At 39.8% G+C, this 19,587-nt stretch overlaps 1 protein-coding gene across 1 annotated transcript; it reads right to left on the bottom strand.

Annotated features, from left to right (window-relative positions):
• Positions 1-4,904: 4,904 nt before the first annotated feature.
• On the bottom strand, positions 4,905-18,812 carry CHRNB4 (cholinergic receptor nicotinic beta 4 subunit). The gene is made up of 6 exons (XM_074880513.1): positions 18,625-18,812; positions 13,887-14,032; positions 12,038-12,082; positions 11,802-11,911; positions 7,778-8,750; positions 4,905-5,708 (listed from the first exon to the last, which is right to left on the bottom strand). Exons 1-6 carry the CDS (start codon positions 18,677-18,679, stop codon positions 5,568-5,570), a joined length of 1,470 nt encoding a protein of 489 aa, XP_074736614.1. The 5' UTR covers positions 18,680-18,812; the 3' UTR covers positions 4,905-5,567.
• Between the last annotated feature and the right edge of the window lie 775 nt (positions 18,813-19,587).

The following is a 19,587-nucleotide window of genomic DNA, read 5'->3' as shown; positions in this document are numbered from 1 at the left end:
GATTGTATGAGCATAGGAAGTACAGAGAGCTCCGCTTCTCTGATGCGTGAAACGCCTGGAAGCAGCAGACAGCAGGACCCTGAACACAGTTCTGCGCAGTGAGCTCCCATTAGGTTTGCTGTGCTGCCCCCTTTCTAGCTACCCAGGCTGTCAGAGCATTGGAAACAGCAAATAATTTGCAGGCAAAACAGATGTTATTGTAGGCAAAGAGCAGTCTTCTGGCAAGGGTAATAGGCAAGAGTCCTTCAACTGGTGCATAAATGAACCTGGTAATCTGACAATGCTAAAGATTTTTCCAGTCAGCTACTATATAGGATCCTTTTCTATCAGAAGCTCAGGCCAATCTACTAGGAGAAGTTTAATTAATAAAAATCTTATAACTGAATTGTGCTGAAATGGATATTGACATTAGGGATGCCTGATTTAGAGTGAACTGAGATCACGGGACTGAATTTCCAATTATGCTGTTAGCGTTGAGGTTTTTTTCCTGCCTGTGTCTCATCTTGTAAACGCATGTGCTAGGTGCTTGTGTGTAAAAACGATGTGCTATTCCCAGAAGTGATTAAAGGAGTGTACAACTGTTGTCAGGATCTAAGCCCAAGCTGATGTACATTGAATTGGAGACCAAACTTGACCAAACTCTTGGGAATAACCGTCTTTGGACCGTTCCCGGTTTCATGCATTAGAAAGGTGAAATTTGGGAAGGGGAGTAAGAGCATAGGATGCCAGCTTGATCCCACAAAACCTTATTGTTCAGGGGGAAGGAGATGGGGGACAATGGAGAGTTGTGTTTGAAGCTCAATCATAAAATCGTGATTTGCATAGTGGCTTATTCCCCAGGTGCCCATCAGCTTTCTTGTTAACTTGTATGTTACTTTTTCCCCCCCTTGAATGACCAGGTGATGCAAGGCACATGCACACATCTGGGCAGTCTGTGCGGAGAGAGGAGGGGGAGTGAAAAATGTGGGATTCCAACCTCAGTTTTGGAAATGACAAGACGGAGGCCCCGTGGGACAGGAGGCTGCACCCAGTAGGTGTTTCCCACCCTGCCGTTAGGGAAGGATAAACGATGACCCCATTTGGCACTGTGTTAAGAGATAGCACTGGGAGAAAGAGCACCAGGCTGGGTTCAGCTCAGCTGCTCTTGGCACAGAGCTTGTTTATCCTCTTTACCCTATCTCTCAGAGCATCATTCACTCCATCCCCAGACACATGCTCTTATGATAATTTCTGTAATTCTATTAGCTTGGAGGAAATAGGCTTTACTGTCCATTTGATTTTATTTCTTTTTTCCAGCAAACTCAGCTGCTTGGTCTTTTAGCTTAACCCTTTGTGGATACATTTTTTTGCCTTTCTGAGCTGTTGAGACTAGATGTTTTCCCTTTCTGCCTTATTGTTTTCTATGTATAAGCAACATTATAACTGAAATTTTTGTTTGTTTCTTTTTAGTCCCAACTAGAAATGAGGTAAAGCTTCAAAGATCAGATCATAACCCATGTTCCCCAAAAGTCAGTGCTTAAACCTGAATAATTTGGAAACATCTGATCTGCAGAGGCAGCAAAGAGCCATTGCATTAAGGATACAGGTATTTTAGCTTAATTTGCCTAGTTACTGAAATTTTCAATGGTGTTTGCGTGAGCAGATACTTTGTTTCTAACATCACATGCTGGGGCTCCTGGTGAAATCAGCTCAGGTTTGTGGTAGGATTATTTTTATGGCTAGGGAGAGTGATGTGATAAGAACACGTCACCATGACTGCATTGCAGAACTACATAGGAGAAGAATTCGTATGGGTAGGGGTAAACTAATCTACCCAAGAAGATCTGCAGTAGCAAACTATGTAGCCTTTGCTTTTTAATAAACATGCCACTTCTAGAGGTGTTTTGCTTTGTTGAGATTTGTTAAGATCAAATCTTAATCAACTCAGGTGATGAGGAAAATAATATTTTCCCCTCTTTGTCTGGGGTATTGATATTCCCTCTATAAAAATCCAACACTGCTGGTCTTTCTAGTTTGCTGTGGCTGCAGGAGTGCCGAAACAGTCCCAGATAGACTCACCTGGACGCAGATGGTACATGTGTGTGGTGGTGGTGGCACTTCTACCTGTTCTGATGGAAGACAGAATTGGTCAGCATTAAAGAGTTTTGTAATGGTAGGGAATGAGGAGGGGGCCGGCAGAGGCTTTTCCTCACTAGTGGGGAAGCAAAGGCTAGTTGCACACTGCCATTGAAAAACAGTTTTAGTGAAAAATACATTTTGAATGACCACTTTTCTCCTTTTTTTCATAAAAAGCATTACTGTAAAACCCCTGAAAATTGGAAATGTTGAAGTTTATTTTGTTTGATGAATGGAGACCTTACCATATTCATATTAGCTTGCAAGATGACATTTTAAACATTTATTTTCTCTAGAAATCTTTTATTTTTGAAAATTTGCCAAAAAATCAAAGCAGAAAATCCTACAATTCTTTGATAAGTTAAACTGGGAAGAGTTCTATGTATTACGTAGGTGGAGCTGCTGAGGGTTAGGCAAAAATAGCATTTTCCATTTTGAAAGCACAGTTTTAGAAGGTCAGATTTTTCAAAATTTTAGGACTTTGGGTGAAATTTTCCATTCTGAAGTTTGCTATGGATTGAATTATTTCTGGAAACTTAAAAAAAATTACAGTCGTGGTTTCCAAGAACATAACTAGGGAACAGTATATTGCTTCACTCGTGATTAAAAAAGGAATAAGGTGGCTACAGTGTACGGAAAGCACCAGAGCCCACCATTTCCTGGATGAGGAGCTCTAGTTCTGAAGGGATCTCCTTGGGGCCAGTGATGTGCCTTTTTTAAGCTTTTGCTGGGTTTGTCAAATCTGAGGCCTCCATCTGCCTGTGCTCTGTGTTAGCTGCTAGCTGAGCCGCCAAATCCTTTCTAAAACTTTTGTCTATGCTGGGGATAATTCAGCTAAGGCTGCAGTTACAGAGCCAAGTGTTATCAGTTATTACTGCTTGTAAAGATAAGGCCAGCTAGGAGATGAGAGTACTGGAGGCCTCATTTCAGTCACATTCAGGCAGTGAGGGGGAGGATAAGAAGAAGTAGAAGAAGGGACCGGGGTGAGAAGTAGTGACCAGTAGGAGGGTGAGAGCAGGGCAGAGACAAAAGTGCTGTTGGTGCCGGGTGAAAAGAGCAGAGAGAGGGGTCTCTGCTCTGCACAGGTCCAGTGTCAGTTGGGTGGACTGCAGGGTCCATGGCTGACTTCCTGCATCCTTGGTTGCTTGGGTGGCTGAGTCCCTCTCCCTTCTGCCCTGCAGGAGTGTGTAGTAGTTCACGAGAGTGTTTAAGTCTGTGCTGAGGTCTGCAGTGCCTCTTTCAGAGTCATTGTTCAGGGTTATTGTGGGATTTAAAGGGGCTTCACCTTTACACAGTCTGCACAGTGCTGGCAGCTGCTCTGGCTTCCCTCTGGCTTCTCTGTAAGCAGAAAAAACTGTTCAGCAGCTGGGACAGTGTGTGCACGTGTGCTTGTGATGTTCTGTGCCACATCAACTCTTGGCATATAACCTAACATAGAGGAGCATTTTCCTGTGTGGTTGAGGGTACCCCCTCTGCTCCCTACGGGCTCCTGTGCCCCATCTCACATCACAGCTGTTGTTTCAGTTGCCTGCAGAGAAATAGCTCTGCTCTCTCTCTCTCCTTTGAGAAGGAGAAGACATTTGAGGCGGGGAAAGCAGGTTTGACCCATTTAAACTTTACACCGCCCACCAGTCACCATGGGAAATGTCCAGAACACTTAATGTTTGGGGAGATGACCAGAGCATTGCTACCCTCTGGGAGAGGAGGATGTGGCAGCTTCAATGGTCACAGGGCACACCTGCATTAATAGGACTGTCCTACAAGTCATCCTTCATCTTCTTGCCCTGTCTTCAGTGATGGACACAGATACAGTGCATAGAGGAAGGGGAGTGGAAGGGTGGATGGCATTGTTACAACCATTCTGTCTTCTAGCATACGACCGAAGGGAGATGCTGCTGCTCACCTAGCATCACCCACCCCACTTCTGATACTTTTTCATTGTATCTTTCCTAGGCTGCGGCGCACCAGGCCACGCTGCAGTGCTCAGGCCCTCAGGAGAGCCCTTCCGGTGCTCAGGGGTGGGTGTGTGGCTGCAGTGCTGGGGACTTCAGCACGTGGGCAGGGAAGTAGTGAACACAGGAATCAGCAGAGGTCCTAGAGTTGCTTTGAACAATTGGAAAAGTGTTGGTCTAGCTGTTTTGGCATGTCTAAATCTATGTAGTTATCTGTAGCTGCCTGGGAATGGTGATCTAGGTAGAGATGTGGCTCAGTTTGATGAGGGCAAATAGAGCCAGAGCTGTCTTCATCTGTGGCTTGTTGAAGAACACAGGTTTAGGTGTCAGCTAATCCTCCCCTGGGACAGGTGAGCCTTAAATCCCCTTCACAAGTAGTAGTGGATTTTAACAGTTTGTTCACCAGTCATTGGTTGTACCCATCAATGGTTATGTGTTCTGACAGCACCCCGAGGAAAAGGTGAGATTGGTTTAGCTTGGAAAATGCTAGGAGCCCACTTCTCTTTTTGCAGGTTACAAGCTACCTGGAACAAAGTGTGGTGGGATTGTGCTGTGATGGGAGTCTAGGGCCTTGATCTGTCCTTTGCCAAAGACTTTAAGACTGTGCTTTCCTAGCTAATTTTTTGAGGATTATACTTAAATCTACATTAAAACCTCCCCAGCAAAATATGCAGGTCCATTTGTTCTCAGGTGTCTTCTCCTCATTCTAGCTGCCTTTCACAGCTGTCTTCTCTTGATGCTTTCCTGTGCTCTTAGCCTTAGATTCGTTGAAGTGTGTATGAACCCCAGTTACATGAGCTATTAAAGTTGCAGGAACATTTCAGGACTAAATCTGTATAAAGGAAAATTTTACATTTTATTTATATTTCATGAACAGAGTATATACATGTTTGTTTATCATATATTAATTTGGCCTCTGTTGATCACTCAGCTATCAGAGATGGCAACGTGAGAAACCTGTTAGTGGTTACCTCAGAAGTATGTCTCTGTTTCTCAGTTCAGTTTTAAATATTATACTCAAACAGCTAAACAGTGATTCCAGCTGTAAGGCTCTTTATAAATCAGACGTGGTTTTGATGCATTTGAAGGAAATAAATGTCATAGCAATACCTTCTTTGTAATAGGGAAATTGCAGTATTCTAAGGAAAGAAAATGTCCTTCCTGTGGCAACATATGTAAAATACTTTTTTAATAATAATGCTTGTGAGCCAGGATGTTGTATTGTACAGTAAAAGCCTTTCTCTGTAATGTTCAGACTTTAAATAATTTAAAAAAGGGCCAAGATATCACCAGAAGTACTGAACTAATTGGAAAAAATAATAGTTTTCTGTTTATTTTGGGTTTTTTTCCCTATCATAAGTTGTCGAGTTCTTCTTTCCATTTCCCTACTCTAAATCAGATGTAAGAGCAACTCAGTCGGCATCTCTGAATTTAACAGAGGGAAACTGAGAGCAGAATGAGACCAAACATCTATGTAAGTCTGGCAATTTTAAATGATGACTAAGGGTTCATCGCAGCAGTGTGGTTTTGAAAAAGTGGCTGCAGAAATAATCCAACAGTCCCCAGGACACAAACAAGGACGAATATCCAGAGAAACAGCCTGTCCACTACCATGGCAACATACTTCCAATCTTCAATGACCTGGAAGAAAAAGCCAATTAAAGATATTAGCAATTTGTCATATTCTTTTTCCTCTTGCTAATGCCAAGTTTTTGTTTATGAAAATAAAAGGAAACAAATCTCAAGGTTCAGGGAATAAACTGACTTTAGGCTTGGTAAGGGATTTTTCTCCTACAATCATTGTGGGCAGTGGAGAAAAATACTGTAAATATTTCTTAGATGTCTTGGATGCATCAGGTACTGAGCACGGCCACCTGGTGGAAGCCAGTCTGGAAGGTCTCACAGTATAATCCAATTAAGGAATTTTTTTCTTTAATTTTAGTTTGCAGATGCTATTAATCTCAGTGGACAAAAATAGATGTTAAATAAGGTTAGCTTTAGAATTCTTTTCTTATCAGCAGTCATCTTAATCAAGGGTTTTAATGCATATTAATACTGTTGCTTTTATTAAAATCCCTTTTTGCCTTGCATATGTTGTCTGTGAAAGTCATGGCCTTAGATTCTGTTTTCAAACCGAAGTGACTATCAGGCTATTATTGTAAAGGGAGAATATATCAATCGTCATTTGCATCTCAGGAATGATTATTTTTTCCTCTCTCATTCATCCTAGTTACACATGGGACATCCTCACCGCAATGACTTTACCATGCTTGTCAATTATCTCCTGTCTCATATTAGAACATCACATATTTTTTCTTCAGTGCCCACTTTTAACTTCTACTGCTGCTAATGGGAATTGTGTGCTTCTGAGATCATACTGTAGTAAATGTACGTGAGCAGTTCTTATCAGACCATGGTAATGAATGAAGAAAGCAGAGATTAAAATTATGAATCTGGAGAAGTGATATGTAGTATCAGAGGACCTTGTATGAAAAGCATTCAATTAATTTCTAGTGTATAAAATACCCTTGAAAATTGTTCTTAATATCAACTGGAAACTTTGTAGTTCCTTTAGTGTGCAACACATTCTTGTAAGAACTTCTGAACTATTAGAAAACTTTTTTTCTACTCTGTGAAGTCTGCTTCTGTTCAGTCAGTTTCAATGTTTACGAGCTCATGTCTAATGTTAATAGCTGATCTTCTTTATTTATATTGACAGTAATTTCAGTTAATAGAAAACATGAACTACTCAGCGGCATGCTCCTCAAGGGACTTCTGCAAGATCAGAAACCAGACTTTATTTAATAATCTTCTTGGCTGAGGGAGGGCGAGCACAACAGGAATAGAGAACCTAGAGTCTGACTGGGATCTGGGTCAGAGAGAGGACACTGGTAGGTATGAAGATGATTTTTCCCAACTACGGGTGCTAGTCTAAACAAAAATCTGAACCATCTGAGTTTTTCCAAGCATTATTCACACTGTATTTGTATCAACTTTAGTGTGTTAGCTAGTAGCACATGAGTAGGGTAAGTGAATAGGGCAGCAGCAGCACTGCTTAAATGCATCCTGGATAAAGCACTTCTCATAGCCAATAATGAGTCTGATTTAACTCAAATGAAAGAAGTGTCAGCTCTGCTGGCATTAGGATTGTGATCCTACCCATTATGTTCGCCATATATGTACAGATATATTAGCCCGGAGAGGGTGTTTGCGAAGGTCTTTTACCAATTTTACTAAATCCTCCTTCTATGCCCAGTTACATCAATAAATGCTTGAGCTGCAGGTAGCTTGTTGCTGGTAAACATGGCCTGGCCATGGGTTGAGTCACAGTCTTACTGAATACAATGGGGAAAAATATTCTTTTTCCGACCTGGAACTGAATATTATTTTTTTTCCCTGCCAAACAGTACTTGAATGTGACAGCACAGCTTTTTCAGGGGTGTTTCGTGACTTACTGGACAATCAGCATTCTCTCTTTGTAGAAATAGCCATGTTACTTTCCAGAACAGTATTGGCATTTACCAAATTGCTATTCAGTAAGTTCTTTGAATGGCAAAAATTATTTCTTCTTATAAACTATAGCTAGAATCTCTCTAAAAACTTTAGAATAGCTAGGGAGTTCAAATATGCTTTCTGAAGAACAGCATGTTACAGAGGAGGACAGGAGATGAAGTTTGGAAAGACTGGAATGATTTCTCATTTTTACTTACACTCTGGTCGTTGTCATCACTTTTCATGTGCTCTGCTATAAAACTGACTCCATCAATTGCTTCTTGGACTTCAGGAGAAAATTTTGTGCCTGTTCTTAATCTAAAATCTCGATGACTGCTGACATTGTCAAGAGTCTCAGTGATTTTCATATCATATTTTTTGGCAGAGGCTGTATTCAAAAAATAGGTAGAGTTCTTGTAGAAGTCGGCTGGCTCCACACAAGGATTCTCTGCTTTTGTCTTTTTGCAGTTGCACAGCTTTTGCTGTGGAGAATTATTTTCTGGACGCTTCATGAACAGATAGGCTGGGAGTCTTTCAAGGAAAACCAGCTTTACCCAAGGGGGCATAGTGTGAGTACTTGGAGATCTATGGTGAACGTTGAGTACACAGACACTGGTAACTATGGAGAAGGTCACTAGTACCATTGTAAACATGAGATACTTCCCAATCAGTGGAACATCTAAAGATGTTGGAGGGACAATTTTGGAGATCAGCAGCAAGAACACAGTCAAGGCAAGCAACACGGATATGCATAAGGTCATTTTTTCACCACAGTCTGAAGGCAAGTAGAACACCAGGATGGCTAAGGATGTAATTAGCACACAGGGAATGATAAGATTGATGGTATAAAAAAGAGGTTTCCTTTTAATAATGAAGTCATATGTCACATCGACATAATTGGGGTCCGAGGGATTTACAGTCCTTCTTCCTGGGAGTGCTACAATGTCCCACTCTCCACTTGGCGTAAAGTCGTCCATGCTTGCCATGGAAGTTTTAAGCACCATATCAATTTCTGTATGATCATATGTCCAAGAACGGAACTTTAATGTGCAGTTTTGTTGATCAAATGGGAAATGCTTAACTTCAATCTTGCAGGCACTCTTGTAAATGGCTGGTGGCAACCAGCGAATGCTTCCGTTATTCTTTACAATTGCATTTGTGTATAGCGAAACTTCATATGTGCCATCCGCACTGATGAAAGAAGGGAAAGAAAAAGGAGAGAAGATAATAAAACATTAAGAGGAAGAACATAGTTCAAAATAGAAGAGCTCTGACATTCTTAGTCCTGTGGGCCTTAGTTGTTTCTAGAATCAAAGTTTGGTAACATTTTGATTTTGAAATCTATTTAGTAGGGAGCTATAACTTGATAGGGAGATTAATGTATGCATTTCTCCCAATCAGAGAACTGATATTTGGTCCAATACTTACAAAAACTATTTCACAAAATTATTATTAAATAATAATCTCTGTTTCATGCAAAGAACTCAAAGTATTTTGTAATTGTTTGTTAAAGTAATTAAGGCTTACTACATCTCTGAAGGCTGAATAAAAATGAGATCATCCAGCATGAAAATGGAGGTACCTTTGATCTGGAACACAGCCACTGCTAAGAGCACACAGCAACACTCCTAAATGACTTGGATGAGGAAATAAGGATGAGCAGCGTTAGTTAGAAATGCAGGGAGAGTGTAGGCAGAGGAAATGTAATTATATGGTTTATAATTTATTGCGTCACTCCACTTAATGTTTACTTATTACAAAACCGGAACAGACAAGCCACAGTGTTCTTAGTGCCCACAATTAATCTTGGCTTTATATCTCGTCCAACTGCCAAACTTCCACCAGGAGACTCTTCTATGTTATGATGGGCCCTTTAATTCAGGGAGAAGATCATTATCAGTCAACAGTCAATATCTTCTCCTGTCCAATGTTTCTTGGCAAACAACTTAGGGCTGTTTAACCTATGAAGTATCCTGAGGTAGAAATGTGAAGTGGTCATCTGCTGATAAATATTATTGAAATTTAGTGTTTCTGAGTGTATGCACTGCATCTTCTCAAGTGTGCTATGCAACACCTTTCAAACTCAACCTATTGGGCTATCAAAAGGAAGTGTAACAGTAGGAAGGAACAACTATCAGGGACTGTCTTTCTTGACAGATGAGGAAAGTCAAGGGTTTGTTCCTATGTTGATCAATTAATTTTATTAAAAACTGGGTTAGCCTCTTTGTTAGACTGCAAAGAAAAGCCTGGACTAGATACATCCCGCATGCCTCCTTTTGTTAAACTAATATATATGTGAAGAAATGCACATAACCTAAAGCCAGTACGTTATTTGCAAAAATATAACCCCAAACTCATGGCAGGTGTAAATGAATGAAGTTCAGCTGACTATAATTAAGTAGCACCCTTTTATTTGAGTGGAAATGTGCCCCTTAAGAGTTAATAAAAAGTCTAATGAATCACTTGTTTGGTTACAAGACATAATGGAAAATAAAGCTATTTTGGTGCTAAGGTTGATTTTTTTTTTTTTTCTAATCAGGGAAGTGCTACCAAGACTTGGCACCTGTGTGGCTGTTCTCCATATCAGTTACATTTGGCTCTGGAAAGGCCTCATGCTGCAGACCCTGGTGCCTGGCACTGAGCTGAGATCCTCATAGCTAATTCATGCAGGCAGTGAAACAACCAGATGCAGAAGTGAGTGGCTACAGCTTACAAGGGTCATTAGTTCATTGCCAATAAAACTGCTATTTTTTAGTAAAGAAATTGTATCTTATTTCTCACATATCTGTATCTCTCTGAGTTAGATTGACCATTATGCTCTACAATGTGCTGGGTAGATGCCTGGGCTGACAATATGTAGGTTCTGCTGGCTGTCCCCGGCTCAGCTGTGGGACAGAGGCTGGGCTGCTGGTGCTGTCTCTGTGCCCTCTGCAGTCCTGTGCACAGGCTACATGCGGTCAGAGCTGGGGGACATGGGGATGCTCTTTGTGTTTTCCTTAACACCTTCTTGAACTGACTGATGCCTGTGAAACACTGCTTCAGCAGCAGAAAGTTAGGAAGGTTGTCCTTTATCTAAAATTTTAATTTGAAGCTTTGTACTAATGTAAAAATCCAATATGGTGAGGCTAAAAGCTTGTTCCCGTACATTTAAGAAGCTCTTAAAACTGTTTCTTTCCATTCTTACAAGCCATTAAATGGTATCATTTGGGGAGTAAGGAAGAAAGAAGCAGAGGGTGGGGGCACAATTTGCCAGAACAAGATTTGACCAGGCAGAGTACATCCTAATCCACTGTCTGAATTATTTTGTGACTAATACTGTAGTTTTAAGTATTTCTCAAATCTGATTTTCAGTAGTAGGATTCCAGGGATTTAACTCAGTTATATATAAACTTCCTAGGTTTCCCATCTGTATATGTTCATAAACTGTCATGTGTTCATGAATTAATTGGTTTTCAAAGTATCATGAAAGTATATTATAAATTGATTTTTTTCCCCCAAAGACTTGATATCATCCACTTCAGGGCTTTGCTAGAGACTTAAAAACAAAGCAAAGCAAACCAAAATTGGCAGTTTGGCAAAATTGTTTGTTTGATAGAAGAACTGTAGTATGGTTTAGCACCAAGTTTTTATTTTTCTCAGTACTGTAAAGCAACAGGGTCAAATGTTGACAGATTTGTTATGTATTCTTATAATCGATTTTTTGATGCTTTATGAAAATAGAACATAATTTGGTTTTGTAAATGAATAGTAACTCATGGGATTCTAGAACTTTGTAACAGATTGATGTCCTGAGGTCTGTGGTGGAAGAGGGAGGGGAAGAAGTAGGAGACAAAAACGTATCCCAGAACCTAAGATGTCCAATAGAATTCCAGATGTCTTGTCTTGAAAAGATGACCAGTGTATGGCTGCTCTTGTGCTTACAATTCATGCTTTCCATATGGTCTAGTTTGATATAGATCTGTGTCTCAATTGTGAGCCTTGTCATGGATCCTCTGGTGTTGTAACAGCTCACACTGCAGACATGCTCCAGGTCTGCTGGAATTTGGTTAACCAGAGCCTTGATTTTACTAAAATTATCTTTGAGGCCAGTAACCCAGTCAGATATACTTGATACAGGCCAAAAGTTACAAAATTCAGTTTTATAATTTTATCAGACCTACTTCATTGGTTCTGATGCTTGTTTCTTGATACATATTTAAAATTTTGTTCACTGTCTGCATAAACTACAGAAGTTTTACTTACTTATTGTAAAGCACAATGTCTGGCAGCCAGATGTGTTTTGCAGGTATTCTCAGCTTATTTATTCCTTCATAGTCAGAGGGCTTCCAAGCCAAACGATAATCAATCCACTCCTAAGAGAAGAATTGTACAGTAGTGATGGGAGTACCCAGACCAGCGCTAACAAAACAATCACTGTGATGGAGTGAAAGCAGTTGCATTTGTGGTTTGCAAGAGCATGTCTGTGTGGGTTTGGTTACCTGGTTCAGCCAGACGTTTGTGGTCATGATCTGCTCCCGTTCGTTCTGCAGGTAAAAAGAGAGAGAAAAGTTGTCATCTAAAATGTTTCACTTTATTGGAGTAATAAGATTTATTCAGTGGGCTTTTGAGGATATTTCCACTGCGCAATATGATTTCATCTAGTTTATTTCAAGACAGGCCCCTCTCTGATGGTAAGAAGGCCAGTCTTGTGCACATACTGATGATAAATAGTAACCCCATAAGTGTGGAGCTCCAAGTGACTTTTAACAAGGACAGTTGTGACTGGAGTGACTGTGGCTATTTGTGAACAACTACCACTGACCTACCGAGCTAATTTGCTTTTTTTTTTTTGTGGATTTGATTTGAAACAGAAGTCACATTTGACCACCCGGAAGGCGGTTGTGTGAGGTTTGTGTGAGGTTTATGAAAGATTTGCCATGTAAGCTCTCAGCTGGCGGCCTCTGCTTCATGGAACTGCTGTCTCTCTGGACAGCAGTCCAGCAGAGAAGTCTCTGTGCAACAGATCTGTGTGGCTGGGACTCTACTGAGGGAACAAGGTAGGAGGTCAGAGTCAGGATGATTTCTGCACAAAACCAAGTTAATTCTCCAATCCTGAAAATGATTGAGATTGTTGGATCCTGTAAGATGCCTAATTTTGCTTTCTGCTTGAAGAGTGAGGTTATAGAGGGGTAGGGACTGAACTGTGCCATTCTAGATCCTTGCCCATTCATCTACTCTGCTTAGGTTGTTGATTGCTGGGGCCTGGGAGGGGCAAGACACCTTCCTTTTTACGCCCAGAATCTGACATCTGGGAGGACATTTTGCTAGTGATGGCAGTGCACTGTGTGAGGACACATGTCTGTGTCCAGGTGGAATTCTGCAGGAGAGAGGGAGCACTTGTCCCAGAGTCACCTGACAGTATATCATGTATAAATTAGCCTGCACATGAATATGAAAACTTATCTGTTTGTAAAGTTTCCCTTATGTTCTATCAGTGTCTCTCTCTTTTCCTCTTGAATTTCAGAATATGAATTATATAGGTCTCTTAAAGTTTGCAGAAGTCCAGTCACTGGCCCATACACAAATTCTGGCAGGGAGGAAGTCATCTGTATCCTCTTTTTCATCTAGGGAGCAACAGAGTTGAAAGCCCTGATTCAGGAAATTATTCCCACTTAGGTGCTGGATCTTGTTCCCACTGCAGTTAATGCTAAACGTCCCTTGGCACTGAGGTGTGTATTTGTACCTTGGAAGAACTGTTAAACACAGCCTAACCTTGTGAGTGAAAATGTCTTTCAGACTCACTGAAGTAATTTTTATTGAATACGAGGAGTTGCTTACATGAGGATTGTTTTAACCATGTCAAGCTATTCCAGCCAGAACTAATGTGTCTTCTTCTTTGCAACATTTCACTATTCTTTGCTGATATGCCATGAGATTTTGAGTTGGCTTCATAGCTTGTTTTCAGGCCATTCAACCACATTTCTTCGATGCAAGCAGCAGAAGATGGTTTAGTACTGTGTACACAGTCCAGGATAGATCCTGACCTGGTGTAATTTACTGCAGCACTACGGAAATCAGTGGAGTGATTTTGATTTTTTGATCAATGGAATTTTATTGGATGAAGATCTGGCTGCTGTTCTTTATTGCTTAGGCATAGATTGGTCTCCCTGTTGTAGCTGCATTCTAAAGTATAAAACTGGTAAATTGCCATGTGTAGGCCCTACCCACCAAGTATTATTATGTAAACTAGAAAATAACAGGGACATAGTAATACCAATATGACTTTTACTTAGAGTGCTGCTGTGCAGGTAGTAATGAATTAAAAGGCATAGCCTAATTTGAACTTACCACGCTGATGAGCTGTGCCAGGGAAACCTGCAGTTCTATAGATACCAACTGGGATGAGTTGACAGCTGGTCGAATTAACTTGTTGTACCTGTCAGGACTCAGTAGGTGGTTCATTAGCTTTTCTTCAGCATCTGCTGCAGTGCTTCCTGTAAAACATCACGTAACGGGATTATAGAAGGGAGACCGAGTGATATGATGTAGGGATCACAGAATTTCTGTGCATCAGATCATCTTCATGAAATAACGAGGGCTTTTGATTTTCTAAAGACTGTAGGCTTATGTGAACAGAAGGATATGGTACTTGTACCAATATCTGTTCTGCTGAAGTTGACTCTTTCACAGAGCATAGATCAAAGCAGATAAATCAGAACCCTTTGGGTTTTTTCACAGTAAAATGTGAAGCTCAAATAGATACTTTTGGGAGTACATTCAGAAATAGAAACTGGGAGCACACCACCCTCTTAATAACAGAGAAAGAATGTTTCAGCGATCCAAATGCAGGGAGTCTTGCTGTGATTTCTCTCTTTAGTGTTGTAGGAGACAGAGTTGCAGGCACACATATAAATTGAAAGACTCTGATCTGTGTAGGGAAAACCAGGGAATGAACTGTAGGAGTCATAAGAGTTTTCTAATGATTGGGAACTCTTTGGTAGATAGTGATATTTCTGTTTCAGAATGATTTTATTTGAAAACCTGAGACAGTATGTAAGCCTTCTTTTATGTGGAAACAAAACCTGATTTATGGACTAGTACAAATACCATAAATCCTAGATGACCAAAGCTGGAGTTCAGTGACTGCAAAATCTAGTATCTGCAGAATACTATCAAACAAGCCTGAACATTCTCCATGGAGCAGAACAACTGCATCTGTTGCCATGTTCTTGCACGTGCTATTTAAAGCCATTCTAGTGGACTTCTCAAACCACTGTTGACCACATAATAGTACTGATGACTAAGGTCCTGGTAATATCCTGCCAACAGAATTGACCCAGAGAGATTCTGCTCTATGTCGAGTAATTCTGTGTTGTGTTATACAGCTGACAGTGATGGACACATGTATTAATAAAAACAGATTCTAATCCAATTGATAGAATGATTCTTCCATAGGAAAAGGCACCTAATTCAACCCTAGATGTCGCGGAAATGAGGATAGTGTCCCTACAACATACTTGCTTCATTATTCTCCAGAGCAGTTCTACACAGTAAAAACCACTGGCCATGCAAGTATTTTGAATTTGGAGTAAATTAATTTGTTCTGGTTTTTTATGTTGTAGCATATCCATGAGATCCAGAGAAAGGCAGACATCAAAAGGCCAGGATCACATAAAGCAGCCAAAGTTTGTGTGCGTTCGTAGAAAGTGTCTAGTTTCCATGTGAACTGGGCTGTAAGTTGCTAGGGGGAACAGGTCTCTCTTGAAACTTGGTACTTCTGAATTCCACTCAGATTAAAAAAATACTATAAGAACTTCTTGTTTCTGATCCAGTAAGAAAGTGGAGAGGCGTAAAACATTATTGAACAGATATTTCCACATCTAAGAACAGCTCAAGCTCCGGGGAAAGGTTGGGATAAACAACAGGCTTGTTTTAATTCTTTTAAGACCAGCATATGCTATGACATTGGTAGCACAAATTTTGTCACATATACTTAACCATAATATTGTTCTTAAGAACAGGCTTCTCAAATACTTCCCAAGCCATTTGGGAAAACAAATTTGGATGAATACATCTGTGTTTGTTGGGTCAGTTTGATTTTTGATTCACACTTGCTTTGTACCTCCCTGGAAGTTATTATAAAAGCCCTAGTATCATGTGATATTTTAATATTACATTTATTCTCAATGTAAGCCTGCCTAATCAAAGGCTTATCAAGCTAGAGCTATGCTGATCCTTGCTAAGCTCCAGATTGTTTTTTCTTGCTCATTGCAATCAAGATAGAGTTAAATTTGATACTGTGAAGAAAATGGGGCCGCACTCTAGGAATGAATCATTCTGTGTTTATAAGGATAGGTGAGAGGCCTTGTGATAGCTAAAGAGAGAATCTTGGTCAAAGTTATTTTGTTGTGTTGGTTTGGTTTTGGTTTTTTTAACAAACAATCCCACTGTTGCATATGTAAGTGACATAAGCAGGTGGCTATGATTCAAATAGAAATAAATTTTCATTTGGTTTGTTTCATACAGTGGTCACTGAATGCTGCTAGCAAAGACAGTGAATTCTTGTTTGAATTGTTAAAGATGTTTTCACCGTGTTGCCATCTTTTTCTGTAAATGTTCTAGAATATGGAGTATTTGCTAAACAGTGAGTAAGAAGTAGAAACTGCAGGATACTTGCATAAAGCTAATTCTGAATTTGTAATAATCCTATTCTCTGGTTTTAGCAATCATAGTCGTCTGGTCTGCAAATCAAAACATACTGTGGGGTCTGCATGTCTGATGAGAACAGCTCAGATTTCAAAGTACTGACTGTCAATAAACTTTATGCAGATAAATGACAGGCCATGACTTAATTATAAAAAATGTATTTGCTACACAATGAATCCCGTTAGGAAATTATCTGTTCTTAGGGGAGGGGTTCCTGTAATGAATAATTCTTTATTAAATTGCTATCCCATCGCAACCTTTAAATATCTTAATCACGAGAAATAAAGATCGAAGGGGCTACTTGCTCATCTCTCAGATGCCTGTATCAAATACCACTAGATGTCAGCAGTGCACTGCCTTAAAGGTCGCTAAATCCAGTCTCCCTGTAAATAACGTGTATAAATGAGTGATTCTTCTATAATTTTTATAATCTATTTTCCATTAGCAATCTACATATTAACCATATGGCACCCAATGAGAACAAAATTACCAGGCGTTCATCTTCATATGCCTTTCCTGTAGCCATGCATTTGAAACTCCTGCCTCTCAGAGTTGGAAGAAATGGAAGTGCAGTTGCCCTCGCAAACTGTTTTTTTTTTTTTTCCTAAATAACAGTGATCACCAGAACTGTTGCAAAAATGCTTTTAGACAAATGATTTTAACAAGAATGATGAAGCAGTCCTAATTTGGGGGTGGAGTATTTTTGTGTACGGAAAGCAGTAATAGAGAAAACACATTGGGGTGGATCCTGAGCTAGGGAAATTGTTTTAGCCTCGCTGAACGCGCTACACATCTGCTCCATGACAAGGAGAGACAATTGCCACATAACTTGCAGTATACATTCTGCAGTAAGTTTGTTTTCTCTGTGGACGTATGACCATTTAAAAAAAAAAAAAAACTACATCGGGATGCTTCCAATTTCACAGCAGAAGAAACAAAACCACAGGCTTCATTCACTCCCCTGTGCAAACTTTCCCTTTTACAGGGTCTAATTTAAACACATAAAATGAAGTAACTAACCATTCTGTGTTATGTTATTTTCAAGTGTAATGACAAATATGTTAGAGTGATTTCCACAGAACAGAATAAGGAGCAATGTTGATAAATATAGGCAAGTACACTGTTATCACTGTCTGAACTGCAAAGTTTAACATAAAGCATGTTTTCTCCATTTCCCTGACTTCAGTTATTTTAATAAATGTTGAAATAGCATTTGCTTAGAAATAATGTATTGTAGCATATGTTGTCATTTTTGTTCTTTCCTCTCTCACAAATAACTTATGTGGACAATGGTGACATACCAAATTCCCATCTGTAATTAGTAAAGAGCAGGCGAGAAGAAGCAATAAGACAATCCCATTATCTTCTCTGAAATTACTTTGTGATGTTGTTACTTCTCAGCATACTCTGGAGTAAAAGATTTATATAACCTCTTAGAACGATGCACACTGATTTGGAATGCTTATGTTCCAGTGGAAGTAGTGGTGAATTTACTGTATTTTAAAGCGTATTTTAATTTCTACACTGCAATTAATGCAAATAAAAAGGAAATACTAATGGGTTTAAAAGTGTGTAATCTAAGAATCTAAAGTAGGCCCTCACTCTTCATTTGTCACAAAGCAGATGTTTTCTAAAGTTGCCTTTCAGTGACTGAAGAAACAAAACAACTGTGGGATGAATAGCTAATTATGGGAAAGATGTGATTTTTGTCTCGGTTCAATTTCAGCCAGTTTCACTCGGAACACTTCGGTGGAGTTTTTGTGGGAAGAAGCTCCCGTGGTAAATGCACTATTTCATGCTGCTATTGGGCTGTGCGTGTTGGCTAAAACATACGCAAGAAATCCTGGCAGAATCAAGAAAATGTTCTTAATGTAGGTTTGCCTTTTTTAGCATATATTTACATATTTCAACTTAATTTAAACCATTTACATATTAATCAAGCAATTAGGAAGTATGAACTTTGCAAAATATATGAACTTGAGCCAACAGTTGCAGAGGGACGAGATGTGTCTTATTTATGGTTCATGTCATGGTTCATTTTTTATTTTTTCACTCTCAGCATGATACTAGCTTTTCCCATCACAGATGATCCTGGGAGCATCTAAAGGGATATTGTTTAGTGATTATCATTGTCATCTCCTACTGTTCTGTCATTTTATGTCCAACTTACTGTCTGTCCATATCCATTGTAGTAGATTTGCTGATACCAAACAAGCCAGAAACAACACTAAAATAATCAATTTCATGCATCCTCTTAAAGTCTGCAACCTACCGAGGTGATAGTTACAAATTGTCTGAGAGCTTATATCACAGTCCTACCTCCTAGCCCTTAAAGCTATTGCTGTTCTGCAAACTGTATCTGAAAGAAAAGATCACTTACCGTTAAAATAAAAGGAGCTCGCTACAAAGAGAAAGAGGGTGTACGTATTCCTCATGGCAATAAGAGGTGGATTACTGTTCTTCAATTAAGACAGCTGGCAATAGGCTCTGTTGTCAGGGATGCACAAGGAAAAGATGTAAAAGCAAACCTGAATCTTGGAGGTACTAAATGCCTGGAAAGAGACAGACAGTAGGACCTGGCAGAAGCATTCTGCAAAGTGGAGTTTTCGTGAGCATACTGATCCCTCCCCCTTTGCAGCTGTTTAAAGAGCTTTGTGAAGAGGAAAAGCACATAAGAAGAAGGAACATAATGTGATAATGTTGAACAAGAGGAAATGAAAGAGCAAGCTCAGGAACATGATCTGCAAAACACAACTGCTTAATTCTTGCTACTAGATCACATTTAAAAGGGTTTCTGGTTAATAAGTGCAATGTGTCGAAATAGCTGTGTGGGAAGAGCTGGTTATAACTTTGTGCCTTAAGACCTGTTAGTGAAAGACATGTCAATAAATTATAGCCCTAGCAGAGGGTAATTTTCTGTGTTGAGAGAAACTGCCAACCCTTTTCCACTTCAAGGCCCACACATGAACTCTCTGAACTAGAACTCCAAAAGTCTTTTTGGGAACAGCAGGAGAGGAACAGAGAATTTGTTGTCATTAGCATTTGACAGGGTTTTTAGAAGAAAGCTAAAGGAGCCTGTTGAGAAATAGCAATAGCTATAAAGACACTCCAGAGGAGCAGTAGAGAAATTCTATGGAAGTGATCTTTTACAGCTGAAGGGTTCAGCAGAGTATAGAGTATCATGTGTTTTGGGACTTGCCATGGAAAGATTTGTGTAGAAGGAAGGGGAAAGGAAGTTCTTTAATGCCTTTTGCAAGGACTGTAGGACAGGCTGAAGTCCCTGGATAGAAAAAGAAAGGTGCTAATCTTCTAAATACTCCATATGGAGGTTTCTCTCTGCTTC

The sequence above is a fragment of the Strix uralensis genome, chromosome 11, assembly GCF_047716275.1.
Source record: "Strix uralensis isolate ZFMK-TIS-50842 chromosome 11, bStrUra1, whole genome shotgun sequence".
NCBI classification, from domain to species: Eukaryota; Metazoa; Chordata; class Aves; order Strigiformes; family Strigidae; genus Strix; species Strix uralensis.
This window is presented reverse-complemented; position numbering and strand designations above follow the sequence as displayed.